This window comes from Leptosomus discolor, chromosome 13 (genome assembly GCF_034619465.1).
Source record: "Leptosomus discolor isolate bLepDis1 chromosome 13, bLepDis1.hap2, whole genome shotgun sequence".
In the NCBI taxonomy this organism is placed as follows: Eukaryota; Metazoa; Chordata; class Aves; order Leptosomiformes; family Leptosomidae; genus Leptosomus; species Leptosomus discolor.
Window position 1 is genome coordinate 7892579 of NC_141403.1, and position 24627 is coordinate 7917205.

At 43.6% G+C, this 24627-nt stretch overlaps 1 protein-coding gene across 2 annotated transcripts; it reads right to left on the reverse strand.

Annotated features, from left to right (window-relative positions):
• Positions 1 to 599: 599 nt before the first annotated feature.
• LOC104354878 (kinesin-like protein KIF20A) lies at positions 600 to 22444 on the reverse strand. 2 transcript variants are annotated; one of them, XM_086472667.1, is made up of 18 exons: positions 22304 to 22444; positions 21109 to 21183; positions 18535 to 18654; positions 17475 to 17613; positions 17192 to 17376; positions 14289 to 14385; positions 13637 to 13831; positions 13441 to 13552; positions 12237 to 12308; positions 10131 to 10277; positions 9370 to 9535; positions 7880 to 8050; positions 7089 to 7228; positions 5734 to 5899; positions 3974 to 4091; positions 3824 to 3891; positions 2057 to 2176; positions 600 to 875 (listed from the first exon to the last, which is right to left on the reverse strand). In XM_086472667.1, the coding sequence occupies exons 1-18, from the start codon at positions 22433 to 22435 to the stop codon at positions 600 to 602; spliced, it is 2499 nt and encodes an 832-aa protein (XP_086328793.1). In that variant the 5' UTR covers positions 22436 to 22444. The 2 variants fall into 2 exon arrangements, with proteins under 2 accessions (XP_086328793.1, XP_086328792.1); XM_086472666.1 differs by having other exon boundaries at positions 14289 to 14424; positions 22304 to 22435.
• Positions 22445 to 24627: the final 2183 nt, after the last annotated feature.

The following is a 24627-nucleotide window of genomic DNA, read 5'->3' on the forward strand; positions in this document are numbered from 1 at the left end:
TTCCAAGTTTAAGGCATACTCTTAGGGGAAATTCAAATTATATTAAAACAAGTTCCTTTACAAAGCCAAGTTCGCTGAAAAATAGCAGGGAGCCAGGTAAGACCTCATCTCGTTGCCTCTTTTAGCAATTTTAGCAGTTTGGTCCCAAGATGGCAGTCTCCAGGTCAAAGCCAGAATATTAACTGAAGAACCAAGCTATTTTAACTACTTGAGTTTAAGCTTATGAGCCATCTGATTTCTAGGCATCAACAATGAAACCCTTAATTTAAAAAGGCAGTGAGCAGCAGATGAGTAACACCCCACTTGGCACGAACCGCACGTTTGTCAGCATAGAAGACCACGATAGCAGTTACCCAAGAATTAGAATGAAATACGTATTTCTCAATCACATCCCTATATCAAGAGTAAAAGTGCCAAGTTTAGACCAAACCTGACATAGCTCTAAAGTCAACCCTGATTCAGTAAAAACCATTCTGTGTTAAGCATTCTTCTGCCAGTTAACACAGCAGTGAAGATAGCATCTAAGAGCGAGAAAAAGCTACCAACAGGTTCAGATTGATAAAGAAGCCCCATAATTGCTCACTTTGATTGATTCAATATTATTCTTTTGCCTTCTGAGCCAACAGTACTTGTTTTCTTGAAGAGGATGAAGCACCCTCATCCTTCCCCCAGCCTTTACCAAGAGGTGTGACAGCAGTGGCTGCTGCTGTGGATTTCAGGTTAGCCAACAAACCTCTCCCGGGTTTTTGGTGTTTTGGCTCCTCTACAGAGAAATGTTTTTTCCGTTCGCCAAGTTCTTTTTGCAGGGAGGACACCGTTTCTTCAAGCTCCAGAACGCGTTTAGCCCAGTTCTGAAGACCGCTCATTTCTTGATCCTGTGAGGATAAGGCTGTGTTAGGTACGGGAACGCTCCAAGGTCTTTTTCAGGTACTTCATTTTCTGTCTCAGATGATTTTACTATACCACTAAACCCCCTTGTTATTACTATGCCAAACAGCTACTCAGTACCCATTTCTGCCGAGTTACTTTTATGTAGTGTAGAGAACAGCAGACTACAGGGCCCTCAGATCTAGTCAGAGACCAAGTCTGACGAAGAAGCTGATGCTAAAATGCTTCGCCACACTACCAAAGTGGTGCTGCTGTTCCAGGAACCAAACCAAGGCGGCTTTCCTGTCTTAACCTGCAACTACTGAAAGCAAAACTGGTCAAATCAAAACTCCCATCCTAAGTCTGCTAAGGAGGAGTGAATAAATGCTTTGGGTGGGCAGAACAGAGAGTCTTCGCGACGCTCTCTAATCCTTGCGGTTAACAAAAAGTCACCTCCCTATGTCTTCCGAGCAATTAAGAAACAAAGTTCAAGATTAATAATTTTCAGACTTGGACTCAAAAGTATGCAGAAGGTAATTTAACGTTCAAAGAAAAACATCACTAAGCCGCCCAATACCTGCCTTGCTTCATTTGCAGGTCACAAAGGAGGCAGAGATGCAAAGCAGTAAGAGTTCAAAATTCTAATTTTTTTTTTCTTTAGGGATCTAGTTGGTGTCTGAGGTCAGGAGCTGTCAACTTCATAAAGTCCCTGCTTTTGAAGGGAAGATTTCTTCTATTTCAGTATCAAGTACTTTACCTGCCCATAGCTCTTCCCCAGCTTGGCCGCCTCCGCAGGAGTGCCCGCACAGCTTTAAAGCCATAGACCCTGAGGTCTCGTTGCACTGACATTTCTGCACTGACCCCTTGCCTCACCAAAACACTTTGTGACTAGAGTTCTGAGGAGTATTTTCTTTACTTGACAATAATTTGTGGCATCTTTAGATTAGCAAGAATTGGCAGCACAGTTACCCTACTGACTGAGCCTGGCACTGCAGTAGAAAAACAAGTCTTGCCTGACAAGACACAAAGTCAAGGAGTGAAACACGAGGGCTCTGAGCTCATAATCCAAGAAGTTAGGGACAGAAGAAAGGCTAACATCAAAAGGAATTAATAAAACAGTGGTTTTACATGTGCAAAGATGCAGAAACATCCAGAACAACTATAGATACAAGCCATATTAGAGACGAACCTTGAGCATGATTGTATGCTTCAGCTGACTGTTCTCTTCTGCCATCTTTCTGTAGCCTTCGTTAGCTTCTAGCAGGGTTTCATTTAATTTTTGTATTTTAAACTTCAGAGACTTTATAAGCTGAAAACCAAACCCATACACACTGAAGTTCAAGACAGCATGTTCCACGTTAATTTTGTTTAGGACTAAACTCATACAGACACAGTAAGCATTTCTGATGAACAGCAAACAGTGCAAACTGCAAGACCAAAGCAATGAAAGTGGAGTCTGCTTCTCTCAACCTCCTGCATCCCAACCCATCATTTCTGGTGATAAAATACAGCATTCAAGGGCTATTGTGCTGAAGCTCCTAGATTTACACAGTCCTGTCCATCAAAGAACAGCAGCACAGACCAAGCTACTTCTAGAACAGCCTGCTCCTCTCAGTAAGGGTAGTTAAAAGAAAGCTCTTGTCTTTTTAACACTATTCATGTAATGAGTTGGAGCACAGTTACAACAGAAGACCTCACCTTTCTGATGGGGAATATTGATGGATTAAGTCCTGAGAGGGAAAAGGAAACTCCGAACAGCAAAATTAACGTTATGTCATTAATTTAGTTCTACAAGGTTGGAGGAAAAATCTCTAGACGGCTAAAAAACCCCCACCCTTGCCCATGTTCAATGGCTGAATGGGAAAAAAACCAAACAGTGAATTCCTGTTTGAATTCCACACATGCCCAGATAGGTGAGGCAAAGCAGCAGAAGGGCACTGATGGAACCAACTGCTCCAAACTGCTCTCACTTCAGTTATTGCCAGGCAGCAAGCCCATCATTCTAACACCTTCTAGCCACCCCAAACAATCGATCCTCTATCACCATATCAAGCATAAAAGCCAAACTTTCATCAAAATCTGAAACTGAGATAGGAAATGGAAAATGATGTAGAGCTCTCAAGAACAGGAGTGGAAAAAAAATGCCAGGGCCATAACACAAGACATTAAACTTGGTAAGGAAAAGAATTCTTTTCAGAGTACACTTCCTCCATAGGAAGGGATTTAAGTTCACTTTCCATGTACGTGGTTTATTAGAACCAGCTGGAACTACTTCTTCAGCCCCTACTCCTATTTGTTGCTAGTGGAAGGAGCAAGGCTTGGCTCTTCCCTCCTCCCCTTCCTCTTTAAACGTAGGAAACTGTTGCCTTACAAGAAGTTCAGCCACAGACTAAAAACGCACACCTAGAAATACTTGTTTTCCATAATACAGCCTGACGATCATAATTTCCACCTCTACATGCTATTCAGAACATGGGGATCTTGGTTTGAAGAACAGAGCCGTTACCCTCGACTCCAGTTGAAGGGGACAGTGGAGTTCAGTGCTTACAGAAAGGACTGGTTTAAGGCACTATTTTGGCTTTAGAGCTAAACTGTTACCAGATTCTGTAACCGTTTGCCTGAGCAAGCAGCATTTCAGGGAGGAAAGCACTGAGGCCACGGCAGCAGCGTTTACAAGTGCCGATACAGGGCTATATACTCCCTCCTTCCAACTCACATTGTGTTCACCACGTGACTTATTACAGTAGTAGGTATCTCTGCAAACTAGAGTAAAGCCAGAACAGAGCCAATCTCTGGCAAAAGGCATCCACAATCGGGCAAGGGCTTTTTTTGTAAACTTGACGTCCATTTGCAGGGATCTTCATGCTTTGCCTACAGCACAGGTCTTCAAGCATCGCACCAGGCCAGAGTTTAGGACTGTTATCCCCAGATTTGTTAAATATTAAGCAAGAGCTACCTCTTCTTTCTCTTTGCATTGTTTCTGCAATCCTTCATTGGCTCTCTTCATCGTCTTGTTCATAAGATCTATAGACAAAAGGAAAGTTTGCTTGTTTATACACAATACCAAAAGTAAAGTGAGCTTTGAACATCCAGATCAGGTTCCTACCTTCTTCCATGTTACATTCAGCAGTCAGTATATCAGAATTTGGACCTTCAAGGGCCAGCAGCCTCCCCGACTGTTCATCAAGTTGCCTTTCCAATTGCAGTATTTTACTCTCTCTATCCTGGGAAAAAAAAAAAAAAGGGCACATGGCAGAATTTGTCTAGATTTCTGCTTAACCTGATGCACTGCTGCACTTCAATTATGCTACACATGTACGTGCAGCTTTAAAATCATTTCACAGGTGGAAGCTGAGATGGTTACAGCTGAGAAATCGCAGCAGGAATAACACTCAGATCACAGAGGCTTTCTACAAGGAATTTACTTTACACAGGAGTCGACTCTTGCAGGCTGGAGATTTCCAAACTGCATTATAAGTAACCATATGGCAGAAGGGAAACTTCAGTGCATGTGTTAAGCGCTGTTGCCAGTGAGCTTGCTAAGTAAGGGAGAACGTAGTTCATAGAACCAAGTTTTAATCTCCGTCTCTTTTTCTGTACCTGTCAGATTGCTAGGGTGGTATTTCAGAGTGAGGAATCAAACAAGAGTCACCATCGGGAAAAGTTATTCAGCTAATTCTGGTTCTCTGAAGCTGCCCCCTCAGATTTCATGTTGTGCTCTCCTTTGTCAATTAAGAATTTTACATCTCGGGGATTTCATCCATTTCTTACCAGATTCACTACCAAGACCATCTTGTTCTTTGAATCTTCCCCTACCCAGCCTTGTGGCCAGTGTAAGAGGCAGCTATAAATACAGAGAGCACTATTAAAACTCTTCTCCTCCACCCCAACATGGTGTACAGCCAGGGCTTAAGTGACCATAAAAAGACAGTTTAAGTGAGGAAAAAGACAAGTGTGAAGGAACTGGAAAAGCAGAGGCCATTGCACAATAGAGTGTTGCTTGTCAGCACCCGAATGGAGAGCTGTAAGAGCAGAAATGTTCATATATCACAGTCTACAACAGAAATGCACTTCCCTTGTGTCTTGGAAAGAACCTGCCTACCAGGGGAGCGAGAGGTCTTATTGGTTCCCGGACAGGAGAGCACAGTGAGAAAGCACCTCTGGTGTACCCCACAGTCCTAGTCTTCCACTACAGACCTTCCAAAAATAGGGAGACCCGCAGGTGGCATCTTTTGCCTGGATACACCCAGCCATCTACGCAGGGGCTAGTAGTAAAGACTGATAGTGGCACATGCCTAACACGGCTCAGATGCAAAGGGAACAGCAACTTACTGATGCCAACTCTGAGCAGTTCTGGCATAAGTACATTCAGGAGATTAAGTACTTTTCTGCATAAAGTTTGATTTCTCTTCACAGTTTCTTATCCCACAATCCTCCCTCTAGACCTTCAAAGCAGAGACCCTGCATAATTAAAAGAGCTGCCCTGTACTGAATTCCCCACTGCCCTTTCAGACCAGCTTTTTTTACTCTTCACCCCACAACCCCAAGGATCCTCACAAAGCCAGACTGCTGGATACACTGTCCCTCTAGGTATTCTAATCATTGCACTGCAGAGGTAAAGATGACTTGGATTGAGTTGAACTGAGCCCTCAAAGATCAGGAAGTTTAGGTATACACGGCAAGTACTGTCAGACAGAAGGCACCTCTATCCTGACGGTTAGCACTGGACACCAGAACAGCTTGGCTGAACTAGTTATTTTGACTGTTCAGTGTTGCATTTAGGATTCCTGAATGATTCTCTTAAGGAAAAGCAAAATTTACAGTTAAGAGGCTGGCATGCAGTTTTTAGCAGCACTCAAGTCATACCTCAACTTTCTCTTGTTCAGCTAGAAATTCTTCTATGGGAACATAATGGTCTTCAATTTGTTCCATTGCAGACACATATGCATGTTTCTTGATGGCCTCTTTATACATTTCAAATTTACTCTCCAGTTTTTCTTCATAACTGTCTTTCATATCTTCCAAGCGGTTGCTGAGGAGAACATGGTAGTTTTATTTAACATATTAGCATTCCAGCCATTGCAATTTGACCACATGTGTTCAACTGACAATATCCAAGTTACTCATCTAACCATAAACAGTGACATTCGGAGACCAAGAAGGACTTTTCTCTTTTCTCGTTTTTTATTCTCAGTGATCCTACAGACTTGCACCAAGGCATAACTTCTATTTGGCACATACCCAGAAGAGTGCTGTAGAAGAATACATACTTGAGATCTATCAAACAAAGGGTTTACAAAAATCCACCAACACGTAGCAATAGATACAACTACATCAAAACAGACCTGATATTTGAAGCGTATTTCCAGGGGATGTATCTCACACGGGGGTGTTTGGGGTTTTATTTTTCCATTAAAGATAAACGCCAAATTAATCTTGCCTTACTATTTCAACACATTACCCATTACTCCTGTCGCAAAAAAAACACCCCAGCAGTGACACAGAACATCACCTCCACAGGGAAAAAACATCACAGCCATTTCATGTGTTCGGCCAAAGGCACCCAAACAATTCTAAAGGCAGTGCAGGTGTTAAACCACAGTGTGTGCAGCTGGCAACTTAACAGGGGTCAGTCTCTGTAGCAATTCAAACAGCAGGGAACTGATTTCAAGAGAAGAGTCAAGAGGAAGTGAATTCAGCTTGAGCAATCTGGACACACTTGAAAAAAAGAATTCCCTAAATTAGTAACATCAACACAGGCAGCCACAGAGTTTTGTAAGATAGTAATGGTTCAGAAGTCATCCAGGAGAGCTCAGACAGAGACAATTCAAACTACCTTAAGCCCACGCGTGCACATTAACACGACCAAGCGTAAGCTTTGAACAACCACAAGCCTCAGCGGGGTACCTGTAACAGTCTTCCACATCTGCTCAACACTAGCAATGAGTCAGGACAACCTCCAGTAACTGCAAGTCCCACAGAAAGCAGCATTACTTTCTTGTCGTATGCGGAAAGAGGCTGATCTGTACCAGTTTATTTTAATGTTCCTTCTTCCCTTTTCATCAGAAGCTTTGAAACTGTCCAGCCCTAACTTCTCTAAATAACAGGAGTACACCTTGTCTTGCACAGAGGGATATACCTACACGTTCACATATATAAATGTATGCATTCACATAGCGTGGAATCCTCTAAGTGCTGAAGAGGACTGCAACAGGACTTGCCTCCAGGCTTCCTCCGTTTCCAACAGCTGTCGGAACATTGCTTCTGCCATCTCTCTACGTATCTTCACCTCCAGAAGGAGTTTACTTTGCCTTTCTGCAACTAGCTTCTCCTTTAGGTTCTCTGCAGTTTTCAAGAGATCCTAGATTTTAACATATTTCAGTTCAGCAAACAAGCTAGAAACACGCATCGATAGGCAGGTCAAATGAAATAGTCACACAAGCAGCCACCCACAGAGGGCATTTCTATTCTTTTCAGAGGGGCTGCACCAAAGGTTAAATACTTTCAAACATGAATTTCTACTGCAAAGACAACCTTTCTTCATCTTGACGGTTTTTGCTATCAAAAAGTTTACTACTCTTTTGGCATTTAAATATTAATTCGTACAACCCTTTAGCATAAAGCCTGCTCGATTTTTGCAGTTTATTGCTGTGTAGATTTGTTTTTAAAATGCTGCATCTTAACTTGTTCCCGCTGCTCCCAAAAGAGCACAAATGACTGAATAATGTTGTTTTAAACACACACACTGCTTCCTTGCTCTTCTCATTGAGCAATCACTTGAATCCCAAATTTAGCACTTGACCTAACCAGAAAGCCACAGGCAGCCTTCCACAACGACACTTCTTCCCTCAGAACTAGACCACTTGAAGTCTAGGTCTGCCTGACACTGAGCAGGAGCTTGCAGTTCTCATTTGATACAGCTTCCAGCACCTCTCTTTTGGTAAAAGACGCTAATATTAGAGCTAATAGCAAGGGCTTCCTTGGGTACAATTTTGAGTAGAAGTGTATCCACCTCATGACTCAGAATGGTGATGTCCACTTCCTCTTCTGCAGAGGTTTCAGTACTGTCAGAAAAGTCATCTACAGACGTGTTTGCATCGAAGTGCACGATAGGTTTGCCGTCACCTCCGACTAGCTTGGGTGGAAAATAACCAAAGCTTTTGGGTAGGATTGTCTGGATTACCTGGAAAATTCAAGAGATGAATGCACTGATTTAACAATGGTGTCAATGTCGCAGGTACCAGAATACTAGAAACAAGTGGCAGCAATGCATTGTTGTATTTACACTACATTTAATGATTACAAGACCATTAAAATTTTACGTGTCTTTTAGCAAACAAAAAACTTCTATCAATACAAATAAAAGGCTTTGGTACTCTAACAAAATGAAAGTGGGAAAGATTATCCACTAACAAACTTCGTATACTTGTCTAGAAAGGTATTATCTCTCCCCCTAAAACATAAGGTTTTACTGTAGTTTCCTGGAAAGTTAATGAAAAGCAGCAAATCCCCAAAACATTTGCTCCTTCCTGACCAGGACCCAGCAATTCATGCTAGCTACGTAAAGATTTTAAGCATCTGTGTCACAGGACAACATATCAGAGAAGCTTGTCGTCTCAGCGCACACTTACAATGAAAGTTGCAGCTGAAGAGAATTAGACAAATCTTTCTGAGATGACATTAGACATGCCGTTACAGACTTGGAACATGCCAGAATTAATTTGTGGTTCCAGACTAGAAAAGGACTTTATTTCTGCCGTGAAACCCAGCAGAGCCTGCCATCCCACTCCCTGCAAGCAGCAGCTTCCAGGGAAGCTGAATGAACTTAAGACCAACCATCAGCCCCAGGCCCCGAACTGAACGGGAGGCTGACAAGCAGAGCCAGCAGGAGCAGCATGGAAGCACGGAGATTTAGCAGAGGGGGTTTTGCCTTCAAAGGAGAGGAACACCCTGCCTTCAAGCATTAACTCACCAATAAAAAGTCTTCCCTTTTTGTTTGCTATTAATGACTTGCACTTAGACAAATAGGAGCCATGCAGGCACACGAGATCTCACTTGGACTACACAGTAAGAAAGAGGCTATTTCTTTTACTGCCACCACTAGCTGTCCCAGAAGCTTTGAACAATCATCATCCTGTGCAACAGATGCTTAACTGCACACAGGTTAAACACTTCATCAAAAGCTTGAGTTGAAATCTTGCATTTGCTCACCTATATGGTACCACCAGTCATATCTGAAGGTGCCCTGGCTACATTTGACACAGAATGTCGGTGGTGTAGAACTGAACAAGCCAGCCAGCTGCAGCTACTTAACTTCTTACCACAAACAGGCCTGAGGATGGGCAAGACTACTAGAAGCCTTTTAGAGAGAAGCCACACGCAGAAGAATTAATATGATGCATCAAAAGTCCGAATCACATGCAAGTCCGTACAACCTGATCATTTCACAGACCGATAGTAACAGAGAATGCAGGGTAGCAGAGAGCGCAGGTGCACTCTTACCTGTTTGGCAGTAGCTGAAAATTTCATTACATGTAGTGTTTCATCGTATGTGGAAGCATGCTGATTAATGTTTACAATCATACAGGCTTTGCCTTTTCCACAAAAGAATGGCTGAAACAGACGAGTCAGTTTGCTCTCCCTGAACGGGATATAGCTCGGCTTCATCCTCACGGGGAAGAGAACAAAAAATTGTGAAACAAAGAAAACTGCAAAATTGTGCGATACTGTAACTTAGCTTAATTCTGTGTTTTCTCGTAGGATGCTCGTATTTAAGCCTAAGCTATTCCACATCAACGAGCAAGGTCTTTCCTGGATCTCAAGCTCTCCAACAAATCAAAGTATTTAAAAGCAGCATAGGGTCTGCATTACAGTTCCCTAATGCTACAAAGCAGACACCGGGACAAGCCAAAAGCCAAGTACAGGACATCTGTCAGCTGTCCGATGAATCTAGCTGTATGACTCGGAGGTGGAAGGGAAGGAGACAAAACGGGAGCTCTGCACACAGAGTGTATTGCTCGTATACACGCTAAGAAAAGCCTGGTAGTTTGCTGCTAACGGCCCTCTTATCCTCCGCAAACAACAGTTTTAGAGAAAGAATGTTCATTTCAGGTACTGCAGTGACACCTGTGATAAAGGCAGCTTACAGGATTCTGTAGATTTCCATTTTCTTCTGACCATGTGGACCCCCCCCACGAAACTTCAGAGGGATGCTTAGGCTTTCAACCTCAAACTTGGCATGCTGTTCACAACTTGCCACTTACTTCGGGTTTTGATTTTGCTTCAATGCTGCAATGCATTTTCCAAGGATATGAAGAGAATTATTAATATTTCCTGCTTCTTTTAGCCTGTCTCCAAAGGCTTGTGTTTTATTACACCGCTCTGACCCAGCCAAGTCACAGAAAGACAACCTGCATGAAAGAATTATCCAGAATGCACATGTAAACTTCTGTCTAAACAGTACGAAAATAGCACTGCGGGTCTTTTTATTTCTTTAGGTGTGTAAAGTGTAAATGAGTGACTCATTTCAGCCTTCCTAGATCACGCAGTAAGTTGCACTAATGCTGACGTTTTGGCCAGGAGGCACCACCCAAGGTGTTGAGGATAACGGCACTAACCTATCTATCTTCCCATTGCACATGGAGACACTCAAACAAGTCTGCTTCCAGTGTTCATCTAAGAGTTTGTAGGCGTTCCTACATAAAGAGTTCAGGTGAGGAACCCAAGTTTTGTTGCAATCCTAAAGTAAATACTTCTAGACAAAAAAAGAGGAATTTCTGAAACAGTTTTGCACAGCGGGGCTGTACTACAGAAGCACTTTGACAGTCCCCTTCACCAGTTCCAGCGCTGAGAGGACTGCAGGACAGCAGCACACTTCAACACCCTGCAGTCTGCCTCTTTTGCATACAGAGCCATTTGTTTGCTATTGCAAACAAGAGGCCCGAAGTCCTTCCCAGATCACCTTAGAGCTCTTTGGCTATAGCAATGATGTGCTCCTAAACTCAGGCCGCTGAATTGTCCCTTATGGTACAATAGGTTACAATCAGAGACAATTATCCTGGCTAGTCAAGATATTTCATCACTTTTACTTTATATTAAGAAAGCCCTTGAAACACAGGACGGTCTGGAAGTTAGATAATTTTCGTAAGAAAACTATTGCTCACTTATACATACATTTGTTTACATAAAATGACACCTTTGTAAGATCATAGCCTTTCACGCAGCTGACATAAGTACGTATTGACACTATAGATATTATTAAGGCACATATTTCAACGGTGTGAAAGGCTATGATCTCATGATCTTTCTCCTTTTCAGCAGAAGATGGAAGAGCTTTTTTCTTCCTTAAGCAACATACAAACTGTCGTTCACCTAACAGTGGCTGCAAGCTTTGCCAGGGGAATACACTGAGGCAGGGAGTACAGATGCAGTCATTTCCTCAGGCTGGCTTTCCTTAGAGTATTTATCACTGTAACATCTGACATTACATAGTGTTACCTCAGAGTGAGGTATATTTATTACCATCTCTGCTCAGCAGAGACAAGAGAGCAATCAGTAGGAGCTAGGGCTGAACTAAAACGCTCTGTTACAGGCTGTCCTCATTTTTCCATATCAAGGTAAATGGACTATTCATCAGGAAAAAACCCCAACCCAAACCACCTGTCTAAATGGCTTCAAGCTCAGGCCCCTTCCTCCAAACCACAAAAGAGCAGAGAGGTGTAAGGACCTAGCACTGCTCTCAAGGGTGCATCATTTCAGACAAGGGGAACAGTTTTTAAGCAAACCACTTGATGGTTCCCTCTTACTGCAGCCTGTACCACGGAGTCATCCTACCGCACGTCACCCGCATTCTTTTTGGAGGAGAGACTCGAATTTGTGTTCCAGAAGCACATCAAACGTGCTGCCCCAAACACTCAACCCATCAACTCCAGGCTGATCCCAAAGTAGAAAGATACACTGGCACAGCTTGCACCTTGGCTCTGCTGCGCTCCAACGTCAGCGCCTGGCTCCTGTCGGCCCGGCTGAACCCTGCTTACCAGAACAAGCAGCGTAGCGTTACGTAGCGCTATTCTGTCCCCACCTCCCCAGTAGGTAAGGCAATACACACATATTTCCCTCAATGTATGTACTGCTGACAAGAGTTTTAACAGGTTCCTTCAGCCAAACCTTAACAGAATAAAAGAGACAGGGAAACACCTCTACACCCATCCCTCTCAGGTTTCCAGCCAGTTTTATGGAGATCTGATTTCCTTCTCAGCTCTCAGAGGATTTGTTCATTCAGGCAAAGCTCACCAGTTTGGCAATGCTTACACCTTATAAACTTCTCTAAAATATTTACATTCTGGTAATCAGCTGAAGCATTCACTTACTCTGAAACTCCAAGAACACGGGGCTGATGCTCCTCAGTTAGCTTTAGTAGCCTGATTGAAAATATACTGTGACTGAAATGGAAAGAAATCCTTTTTAATAACCACAATTATGAAAACCATGCAGTCACTGAAGCAAAGTAAAATTCATGTGCTACAGAAGGTTCACTGCTGAAGGAAGAACAAGAATTAATCACTAATTTACATCAGTTACCTTTGCAATGCAATCATTCAGCAGCAAAAAGCAGCAATAAGAGTCGTAATTTGTGACTTTCCATTTCTTTAAATACAGGAAAAGGGAAAATATCACATGAAGCCTACAACCTACAAGCTGTCTTGGAGAAAAAACACTCTGGTTCACTGAAGTCTACTGATCAGAAGATCAGTATTCAGGTAGCCACAAGCTTGAAGCAGTATCTGAACTCAGAAAATCTCAAATTTCATGGCGGCTGTCTTTAGCTAACACAGAACAGCATAACTCTTGCTTTTTAGAGAAAAAGCAGGCTTAGTAACGCTGTGGTTATATTACCTAAATACACCACATGGCCCTTCCACACTTAAAGGACAAATTAATAAGAGGACATTAAAATAGAGTAAGAAGGCATTTTCAACAGCAAGGATACCAGCTTCTCCATTTCCTCTCACTCCATCAAGCCAGATTGTCCCTGACCCCTCTCCAGAGCTGGGTAAGAGCTAGGAGCTTAATTCTTAAGATCCCAAGCAAGCTCAGGTAGAACACAGCAATCTAAAAGCACCTAGCTAGCCCAGCAGCAGTGCAAAGTACTGCACGACTCGCTCCTCCCTACATGCCCTACTGACAGGCTCCAAGTTGCCAAGAACTACACTGCCAGCAACGGAGAATTATCCAGCTTTTCCTTCAACATCAGCATGCAGCCATTCCCCCTCAGCACCACTAGCATTTACCAAGATGTGTAGCCCTGCGACACTCAAAAATGAACGGGATTTGATCTTTTTGGTTGTCCAAAGCCATGAATAGACACCCAAGTCCACCCAAGTCACAGGGGGTCTCTCCTGGCTTTCTTCCAGAAAGAAAGTCATAATAAAACCAGAATAATCAAGGAAAGTGTTAAATTATTACTGAAGAGTGGTTCATTTCAAGCATATTCTAAAGTCTCCTCCTCCCTTCCCCTCCTCCCTCCCCTTAAAAGAAAAGGGACAGAGTATGCTTATAATGAGAGGAACAAACCTCCTGCTTGATTGCTCATTCATTCTAGTACAAGCAAAGCTTCGGTTCTTGTTTCCTATTTTTAGTATTTTGAAGGCTTCTTCGGTGCTCTGGATGTTAATCCACTTTAAGTCTGCAAAAAGAGACGTTTTACACACACTTCCGATCATCACAGAAATTCTGTGAAACAGCGGAGGTCAAACCTCAGAGTTAGTACCTTTGATATACGAGTTTCCTCCTTGATCCTCACAAATTCTCAAGACTCTGCGCTTCTGAGTTTTGGATGCAGATAGTACATGTAATAGGTCATACACATACTCATTATAAATTTCACAAAAGGAGATCCACACAGATGCTTGTATTCTTTGGTGTACGTTAGTCCTATGTACGTCAAGCGGAACAAAGTCCTTTGCTGAACCCAAAACAGAGAAAGAGTTCAACAATCAACCAACTCATGGACAAATTTTAACTGCAGTGTATAGAACCTTCTAAAAGGAGAAGGCTTGTAGGCATCAGTGTTGTGCAGTTAGATACACAGGACTGCAGGACTTCGAGTTTACCCAAGAACGTTCAAACCAGCATATGCCCAAATTCTAAATCAATGCCCCCTCCACCCCAAGCTTTCAGCAGTTTATACATTAGCTTTGCAGCACTCAGCCTCCCTCTTCCCCCAAAAGGAAAATATTTTAACATATTTTTTACATAGTTACTCTTCCTCCAGAGTTGAGCCATTAAAATTTGGTTAAAAATTATATATATTTACTCTGTAGTACAGTAGAGATATTTTTTGAATCCACCCATCGTTACCCATTTATATTCCTGAACTTCTATTCTTTTTTTCCCCCATGAAATTTTCTACTTTATTTTACCTAGTGAATCAGCAGGAAGACTTTTTGAAGTACAGTTAGAAGAATCCAACTCCACATCACACGTATTTGTTATAGTATTTGAGATGCTTTCTGTCTCCTTGGGAAAATAAGAGACCATTACATCCACGTGAACAGACTACGAGCACAGCAGAAGTTAACAGCAATTCCAGTATGTAAGATTTAAAAATTGAAGCAGTATTGAGAGTTAAGTCACTCTTACTCTGGCTACAAATGAAACGTTTTTAACAATACTGAACTAAAATCAATAAATGCTTTTTCCCTCCCAAGAATTATTGCTCTCTGCTACTCCCAGCAACCTGGTTTGGGGGCAAATTGCTGCTAACAGGGGAGACTCACTCCACGGCTCTGGGAGAAACACAGTCCTCCGTCCGACTGCAACAGCCCAGAACACCTTTATGAACTCCTGGACAAATCTGAACAGTACTTCAGGCAACGAAAAGAATGGAAGAAGTAAGTTTCTTTCAGGGGCAGATGGCAGGGCAGCGGGCAACAGTGAGACTACATCAGCAGAGATTCCCAATTTGTTTGCTTGTTGCAAACAACTTTTGCAAATCACAGGTTGGTGCCAGGTCTGTAAGAGTACGAGTCAAACGTACTTTAAGACCTCAGACAAAGTGAAACGATAGCTTCACAAAGAACTGAAAGATCTGACAGACAGTCTATGTTGGTTTAATTCAGACTGAATTAAAAGGCCATTAAAAATCCTGTCTAGATAACAGCATGTGGTAAGTTTTTGTAAACTTATTTCCACAAAGCTGAGTGAATTAGCGATGCTGCTGTACTGTTCTTCAGATCATAAGACCAACTACAGAAAAAAGCATGAATACATCTGCCTGAAAACAAGCGGGAACAGGAACTGACATTGCTTGCCAGCGACAGAAGCTGACATTTAATAGCAAATACAAGGACAGGTGGGAATAGGAATGCAAGTAAAGCAGCTTTTAATCCAGTAAAAACTGATATTTAATCCCATGAACAGAACAAGTAAAGGGAAGGAGAAGGTGTGAACCATGCCAAGTAAGAGGTTTTGCAGCAGTACTGTGCAGAGAACACAAACAGTAGAACATTGAATACGAGGGGATTGCAGTAACTCAGAGCAGTTTAAACTGAGAGTTCGAAAGGAACAGCAAGCTCGCCCTGCATGACGTGTCAATGGAGCCTGGGAAAAGGGCCCACAGACACCCATGTAAACCAAAACCAAGCCCGCCAAACCGTATCTGCTCTCGGATTACGAGCGGGAGTGAGCACCCGAACAGCGATGCTATTCATCCACGAGCTGTCGGGAAGCACGGTGTCAGTGCTGGGGACGGCTGGGCTATCGCTACGGAAGCACTGTAACACATAAGCAAGGGCTTGCCTCGGATTATTTTCTAGCTGCATTTTGACCTTTCCTTCCTGACGGTGGAGTCTTGCTTGCTTTTCACTGTACTGCATCAGCATCTAGATCACCTAGTGCAACATGCAGTAACTGAACTATTAATTGAGTCAGACTGTGATTTAACAGAAAGGAGTGATTGTAAAGTACAGAGTTATCTTCAAAATAAGGTATTTGACCTCCTGCTCTAGACTTTGAGCTTCTGCTTGTTCCTTCTTGCAAGCTTGTAGGTTCCATAAAGTATTTAAAAATATTTACCTACCATCCTCCTGGCCATCTCAATTTTTAAGACACCCCCCACACACACACACGCACATACACACATGCAGCGCAAGTGAGCTTTTAAAGACACTCTCAGAATAAATATGCAGTCTGTAGCATCTTTTAGATTCTTCATCTGAGATCTTTCCTCAAAAGTTAACCAGACTCAGACTAAACAAAGTTTGGGTTGCAGAGTTTAAATTAAGTAACAGAATTTAGAGTGGAACTTTACTTGTATGAATTTGATTTCAGAGTGAATTGGACTACTTTAACAATGTTAGTACTAACAACCACAGAAAAAAAAGAAAACCCAGTCAATCATTACTTCTATACTTCCCAGAATTCATTCAGAGCTGTTTTGAATGATAATTTGCTGAGCCTACTGCATTTTGGGATTAAATGCCCGGAATCACAGTTCAGGTTAAAAATCTTGAGAACAAAAGGGAAAAAGGCAGACATCTTGTGACAACTTGCAACTGGAATTAGCAGTATAGAACAGGCATGCACACAAGGGTACCCATTTTCTGGAGAGACCCCTTTCTCACACTGAAACAGAAACGACTAGATAATGACAACAGGAAGCTGCCACAGTAAAGACTCCTCTATTCTACCTACAGTCTTCAGAGACCAGAGTTAGAGATACACACAATCCTCTAAAGCAGGCTGTAATCCTTTCAGGAGATTAATTTTGTGGCATCTCCCTTCACTTGCTGTAACAGAAAAGTTTCTTTCTGAAGTTACATAAATCACAGGTACACAAACTTTTCAATCTGCCTTAAGACTGTCTTCCACCAAAAGAGACTCTTCCGCCTTCTTCACTGCCGCTGCTAAGACATTGCCATCATCTTTCCTGGACTGGAATTGGAGCCACTGCCCTGAGACCCAGCCTGGCACCCTGACCCAAAAGAAGATTCGCTTAGCAAGCAGCAGGTTTGAGATAGGTCAGCTCTCAGAGACTTTTCAAGGGCTACTGCCACCACAGTGTCAGAACTGTTCCTCTATAGAAATCCAGGCTTTGGCTTTGCAATGGGTTTAGGTTTGAACTGTGTGCTGCCTGCTGCAGAAAATTCTTCCAGTTTACCCCAAGCTCTAAAAACAGCCGGCTGCCTTATTCCTCCAAGGTTCACCAAGTATCCATTTAGATAAATCTAAAGAACCAACGGTGAAACAGATTTTTTGAAATACTCTTAGACAGCAAGCTTTTCAGAAGTTTCATTCAATAACAAGGAAGTATTTGGTCACCGACCTCTTTCAGTGATGCAAGAATCGCAGTTTTTATGGCTTCTTCTTGCTTAACTTGGACATCTTCTAGTTTCTTAACATCATTGCTCAAATATGGTTTGAAGTTCATCTTCAGGTATTGTCTTCCCTTTATGTGGTTAAAAATCACATCAAGTGAGCGAGGTAAAATACCAAAATCTTTTGAAGTCCCTTAAAAATAACAAAAGATAAAATGTAGACATTCACATAAGCTTCTCACTGGATTTTAGCCTGGTTGTTAGATAGGCTTTTTGGCAAGCATTTTATACCTTGGATAGTGAACGTCTTGCCTGCATTTGTAACCCCATAGGTAAACACCAGTCCATTCACTCCATTAACATATGCTCTTACTATCTCTTTCATTGAGCCTTCAAAAAATTCACTCTGAGTAGTTTCTGGTCCAAATACCTTTGCGAAGGGGAATAAAAAAAAAAGTAAAAAAGAAAAAAAAAGGAGTGATAAATGGCAAAAAGAAGTTTAATACCTCAAAAATACATCAAAATATTAAGCACGGATTAATAGTGACTTGTTTTTCAGAGCAAGCTGAGTAGGAGACACCAGCTCAGTCTTCTGTCTTGCCTGAACCCCTTCTGATGCAAGGCTTTGCTGGGTTCTCATACGATGCCTGCTTAATTCTGAGAGGCACACAGGCCTGCACTTATTTTGGAATATTTTCCCACTCCTAAAAGGAACTGCTCAGAATGCTACTGAGCCCATACTGTTTAGTGGGTACTTCCAAGAGCTCTGCTGGTGATGCACAACTCCCTCCTCCCTCTGCACCACCCACCCACAACCGCGGGGCAGATCAGCATTCCAACAGCCTAAATGACTGTGCCTGGAGCTGTTCGCCGTTTGATGCTGCAAGAGCAGGAGTTCCTGGAGTAGGCAGCAGAGCAAAGACACTCACTTCCAGTACAGAAGGTTTAAGCAGCGAGGCCACTACTCCTTCAAGAGTCAGTCCCTAAGCGCACGCTTACACAAGTCCCTTTAAACAAGTGGTTTCCTGTAACGCTTCCCAGACGAGGGCATCTGCAGGCACAGCAGGACCACGGCATGTCTGCGCCCACAAGAACCTTCTGAGGCAGCTCATCAAAGAAAACAACGGAGCTGCCAAAACAGCTTCCTCGTCTCATCTAACAGGCATCTCCATCGTAATACAGCTTTCTCACAGCCTGACAGCAAATCAGCAGCAGTCTGGGTTTTTCAAGGCAAGTACCACACGTGTAATTCAAAGAAGAAAAATCGCATTGCATGATGTGGTAGAAAACTCAATTGTTATTGTTACAGTGAAAAACAACTTAACTAAAAATTAGGAGACAGCTTGCCTACCTGAGAAAAGGTGAACCGGTGCACAGAATGACCAATCCCTCTTTCACTGTTCTTCATTGCAGAAGACTCCTTGGGTGCAGTAAGAATTACTGTCTGGGGATCTTCAATAGTTACACAACCCTTAAAAAACCCACCACCAAAACAACAAACAAGTGTTTTCATCTATTTACCAGAGCTACGAGCAGTTGCAAAATCTACATATAATCTCTCCTGAGGCATGGAACAACTACAGGAGACAGCCACCACACATGAAAGCCAGAGCGCAAAGTTACGGCAATTGTCTGGAGTCTCCTAGGGAGGGTTAAAAATTTTCTAGGATTCTTTCCAGCAACTTTCTTTTTCTAAGCTTTCTAAACCTTGAATTTTGTGACTGTGGCTGACAGTACCCTATATAGCTATGAAAACAAAGCTATACAGAAATGTACTGGTTTTGCACTTCAATCATTGTCAGTGTGAAACAAGCTATGACCAGCATAATTAAAGCAAAAAAAGTTTGAAGCATTATCCTTTGATTGCTAGATGGTGAAAATGAATGAAGGAAACCGAATTAGTTCCAAGACTAATTTGATTGCTATTTCTCAGTTAAGGCAAAGTACCACTATCTGCATTCACTAACTAGACAAATGTAGACTGCAGCATCACAGGAAAATTTATTTTACACCAGACAGGTTACCAAAAGTACAAACCGAACCACCACTAGGGCTTAACAGCACCTTGGAGCATCAGCCGCGAGGACTGAATGTGGCCAAATCTGATATCTTGGGTTCAGAGGGTGGCCAGAGTTGGTACGGCTCCACGACACTCCCAGGCAGATTCCTCCCATGCTGCCAGGCACGGGAACGCTGGTCAGCTGTACGAAATCCTAGAGAGCTACAGAAGAATCCAACATCTGCAGCGGGTGCCACCAGCTGCCACCAGCCCCACAGAAGCTCCTGAGGAAGGGCCTTGAAGCAGCCAGATCTGCAGAGCAGGAATCCGGCTGGTAACGCGTCACTTTCGCCGTCCCCCCCCGTTAAGCCCGCAGGTCAACCGGCAGGAGCTGGGCCAGTTCTGGCAGCGTGCACATTGCTGTGGCCGAAGAACACAACCTCCTGCTCCCCAGCGGAGAGAACCACTGGCAGTTGTATCAAGAGCACTGCATTTCATCCAGAGCTCTCAAGCTTTACCTGCAGAGATGGTGATTTCTATAAGCAACACCAGATCAGTCAACCTGCAGCTGTAAGAAACAGGGCTTGGGATCTACTTTTTTCTTTTCTTGGTACATACTTGGAACAAGGACACTTTCCTGAAAATTATGCAGGGAGGAAAAAAGGACCTAAATATTCAGCTGATCTCTCAGTGATTATAGAGATGGGAAGGTTTTTTTGATTGGTTGGGTGGGTTTTTTTTTTCATTTTTGCCAAGCATCTTCCGCATGGATCCAGGTGATAGTTGAGAGTAAAAAACATTCAAGATGCTGAAGATCTTTCAAGTCTTCAGAGGCTGAGGAAAAAGCCTCCATACCACACAAAACAGTTTATACAGCTAATATGTTGGAAGATCAACTATTTCATCATGAACTCCACGAAAACCAGAGCTTTAAAAAGAATCCAGTACAAACTCCAACACTTACCTTTTTCCTCCCTCCCTGCTTTTAAGAACAAGTAGTTTCCCTAATGGTCAAGGAGTCAGAAATTTCCCATTCCAAAGAAGAATGAGATAAACAACTCATAAACCAATTTGATTTTGTAAATCAATTTGTCTTCAGAGCCAGCTCAGACTGCAGAATGATACCGAACGGGAAGCACTGTGGCAGTGCACATTACTCAGCAAGAACTTAAGGAAAGGTGAACAGAAATTGGGGGGGGGCGGGGGGGAACCAATCCGAGTGGAAAAAAATTACAAAGGTTCCAACTCTGGCAGATTAAATACAAGAATACATTTTTAAAAAGCAAGAAGCAAATTAGAACTAATATTAAATCCTTCTCCGAACAGGCCAGGAACAAGAGGGCTATCAGAGAGCCTGTGAGGGCTGAGAGGTACGCTGCAGAGACGTCGTCCTCCAAGGACAGACAGAGTAATTCTTTGCATTGGTGTTCATGATAGAGGGGGGGGTAGGGAGAGAAGAGTATTTCTGTGCGTTTGCACGTGCACCTGTATGTGTGTGTAAAACACTGAAACATCTGAATTTGACAGTATAAACTGTAGAGGTTATAGACGAGCAGCAGGACACTGGGACGAGGCAGTACACCATTCAGGCATGCTGATGAAACTCAAGGGTCAGATACCTGAATTACTCCTAGAACTGCATAATCCCTTCCTTGGAACTCCTTCATTTCTTGAGCAGAGTCAAGAATGACACCAACTTTTAAACCCAGTACCCAGTGGAGTTTTGCAGAGCTACAGGTGTGCGTGTCTTTACCATACAAATTAGGAAAAACTGATTTTTTTTAAAAAAAACCCTCACATTTATCCAGGTGGCCACTGATTCTATCTGGAAGCAGTACATGGCTTTTATAAAAGAAAGTCCCGGCTTAAAATACTATGTGTTCTTTGGGGAAGAAGAAAAACTTGTTTCTTAATTCTACAACTAACCTGAGATTCATGGTTTTCAAGCTCTGATATTGAAAAAGGTCTCATTCTCAAGAAGACTTTCAAAGGTTGATGTGCCTGTTCATTGAAAAAAAAATACACAGTTATAACAGCCACTTTTTAAACAGAACACCCCCAGTCGTATCAGCACATTATCTCTGATGCAGTATTTCCTATTTTGTCTTACTGCCTTGCTTTCTCCTTCCTTGGGAAGTTCAGACCCTGAGCTTTCATTTGCTTCTTTACCTCCTAATGTCCTTAAGTAATCCCCTTTTTTACCTGTCCCTTCCCCCATTAGTGTTATGACAAAGCCAACATTTTTACTTAAAACCAGCACACTATCAGAGGTACAAACTGCACTGCTTCCACCTTCTGGTCTCCCTCTGTATTGAATTCAAGCCGTATTTTCTAGCGCTGCTCTGCAGTACCGCACTTCCACTTCGTGTGGAGCACCGTCAGTTAACAGGCTGGGACATTCTTAGCCTCAAGAGACCACTTCGTGGCCACCATCCAGGCCGTAGCCCTTCACCTTCCTCCCAGTAACAACCAGCAAACACTTTGCAGTTGCCAAGGTGGGCGTTTCCATCCCATACCATTATACAAAGGTGAAGTGGTAACAGCAGGGAGATTTTTTAGAGAGATCCCAGCTTTGCTTCCTTTCTCACGGAGCTTCAGAGTTGCTACTTTGGCAACTTGTTCATTCAGCAGATGGATTTCCCAGAGCTCTCGACAGCCCTCCCGTGACCAGCACCCCACGAATCATATAAAATTAAGTCACCTGAGAGAAGTCAATCAGGAAACTTACCGTTCAAAAAAGGCCAAGGTGTTTATACTGTCTTCAAAAGTGTGCTGCAGCACAGCATTATAGATTTTTATTCCCAAACACCTAACAAGCTTTCAATAAGGATCTATCTCCTTTCTTAGCTTACTAAAGAAAAAAACAGTACGGGCACATTACATTCAAAGTGCAATCACTGAAGTCCTTTACTTCCTTCTCAACACCTTAGCACACGTTGGCACGTGGCATTGGCCATCAGCACTTGCTACTGGGTATTTGTAGACCCTAAGGAAGCAGAAGAATCAAACGCATATTCCCCATGCAGGGGGGACACAGCAGGTCTCACCAAAGAAATATTTGCCAAAATTAAAACTTAAAAGAAAGCATAATCAGAAGACATATGACAAAACCAATGCACACCTCCTGTTCCTCTGTATTAGGCAATACTGTTGACTCCATAGGCGTGGGTTTACCCGCTATGTTCAGAAAAGAAACTGATTCCAACATATCAGATACTTCTGCAGAAAGATAGTTTTCCCCCTCGTTATCCATTTTCTGTGCAAAGGAACTTGTAAGGAAAAGAAAAAGGGGAAAATTCCATCATTTTCTCATAGAGCACACAAAAAAAACTTAGGGAGCAAAACAGAGACCAGGGTAGCTTGTTTATGAACAAGCACTTCTGAAGGAAATAAGGTCCCTGGAAGAAGTTTGGGAGTACGAAGGGAACTGGAAAAGACAGCCGACAGTCAGGTTACACGAAGAAACACCCGTGGAAGCACACGAACGGCCCCAGCCGGGCATTGCTCCCACCCACCCCCGAGGGGCTCAACGCTCCCGAGGGGCTCAACGCTCCCCAGGCGCCGGGGACGCGGCCAGCAGGGCCAGGCCCGCGCTCAGCCCAGAGGTCACCGTGCCCTGCCTCGACGAACCGCGGGCTCGGACAAGGGCCCTCGGGCACACGGGGGAAAGGGACAGCACCGCCCGGCGGGCACAGCCCCGGGCCGGGCCGGGACACGGGCCGGGCCGGGCCGAGCCGAGCCCGGCACCAACGGCCTCTACCTTGCCGCGCGCGGGAACTCGCGAAAGCCTCCCCACCCGGGCGGCGGAGGGAGGATTTGGGCGGGGGAAAGGCGGGCGCTGATTGGCCGAACGGGAGGGAGCGGGGAGGGGGGAGCGGCGGTGACGGGCAGGCCCGTGAGGGCACAGGCGCGTTTCCCGCCGCCCGGTAGGGGGCGCCGCCGCCCAGCGCAAGGCAGCTGCGGCACCGCCGAGGAGCCGCCGGCGGCGGGAGGGGGGAACCTAAATATTTCCACCGAAACAGTTACATAAAGTCATTATGGGTGTTACGCAGCCGTTTCGACACTACGCGGTATCGTCGTAAACTGAACAGAAAATAAATAAATCACAAAATGTTCAGGTTATGCCAAGCCAGCACTGGGGGGGAAGCGCGTACCTGGGGGGGCGGGGGGGGGGTGAACCCCCTGAGGGAGGGACTGAACCCCCTGAGGGAGGGACTGAGGAGCCGACGGTCCGTCGCCTTCGACAAGCAAATAACCTGCTTTCCTGAGGGGAAGCCTTCACATACGAGCCTGCCTATCCAGAGAGTTTTGTTCCTGCATCGTACAAAACCCAGAGGCAGAGGTAAAGTTGTGTTTGTCCTTAAGTTGGAAGCAGGTGAAAAGATACCCTCCCAAAAGACCACAGAAAACTTGTCTTTAAAGAGCCACAGCTGCTCAAAGAACACAGATGGGGCTTCATCTAGGCAGGTTCAAGGGGCACCGTGTCAGTCAAGCCGACAAAAACCTGTTCCATCATGACAAGGTTTGACCAAGAGGGAAGCCTGAAGACAGAAATGATGTGAAAGCCAGCCAGCCCTCCCCAGATCCCTCCAAGGGCTTTCAGTCAGAAGTGAAGACTACCTGGGTGAAAGTTAACAGCTAATCGTACACAAAGGTCAGCCAGCAATACTTCTGGTCTGTGGTTCACCCCTTTATCCCCTTTTAATCTGCCTGGTGTCCCAAAGCCAAGTTCTCACCATGCTTTTCAGACCAGCCCATAAAATACAAGTAATTTTAAAACTAAGGCTATAAGTATTCATTAGGCAGCTCATATTTCTAACCTATCACCAGAAACTGACATTTAGGAAGACACAGGTTTGGGGGGTTTTTTCTGCTCAGTTCTTCAAGCTCTTTCCCAAGGCAGCAGGCTTGTCACCATCCATGCATGTAAATCCAAGTTTCTCACCTCTGCCTTCTACCAAAGCTCTTGAGACTGCTAACTAGAGGGATGGAATCCTTCTGAGGCTTTACATTTCATGAAACTAAGTGGGCAGATGAAGGACTCTTGAATCCCTTGACTAAGAAAGCTCGAGCTTTGGCCAGTTTTAGGTCTTAGCAAATGTAAATGGGACCTCAAGCTCCACACTTCTGCTTAATTAGAATTCAAGTTCTCTCCCATGCTTGAAGTAGAAGCTGCAGCCCGATCTTCAATGGATGAAATGAGACTGTGTTCTTTCATTCAACTTGGGGCTTTGTCTTGTTGGTTCAGGAATCAATCATAGTTACTGTAAGGATTAGTTTGCAGAGACAGAAAAACACCCACTGAACTTGAGAGGCCTAAGTAGCAGCAATGGAAACGGCTGTTACTGCTTTACATATGAAGCTTATTTTTCTACCACCTTTAATATTCAAATCTATGGAAATCTAAACCTCGAAAGACAACTAGAGAGTTCCACAGCTTAGTTT

Bases quoted from the DNA above. Each gene is read 5' to 3' on its own strand.
- LOC104354878 (XM_086472666.1), bottom strand. From the start codon at position 22,435: ATGGATAACGAGGGGGAAAACTATCTTTCTGCAGAAGTATCTGATATG. The intron at 10,278-12,236 runs GTAAGTGAATGC...TCTTTCATGCAG, and splicing joins CGTGTTCTTGGAGTTTCAGA to GTTGTCTTTCTGTGACTTGG. The intron at 2,177-3,823 runs GTAGCTCTTGCT...TTTGGTTTTCAG, and splicing joins AATGCAAAGAGAAAGAAGAG to CTTATAAAGTCTCTGAAGTT.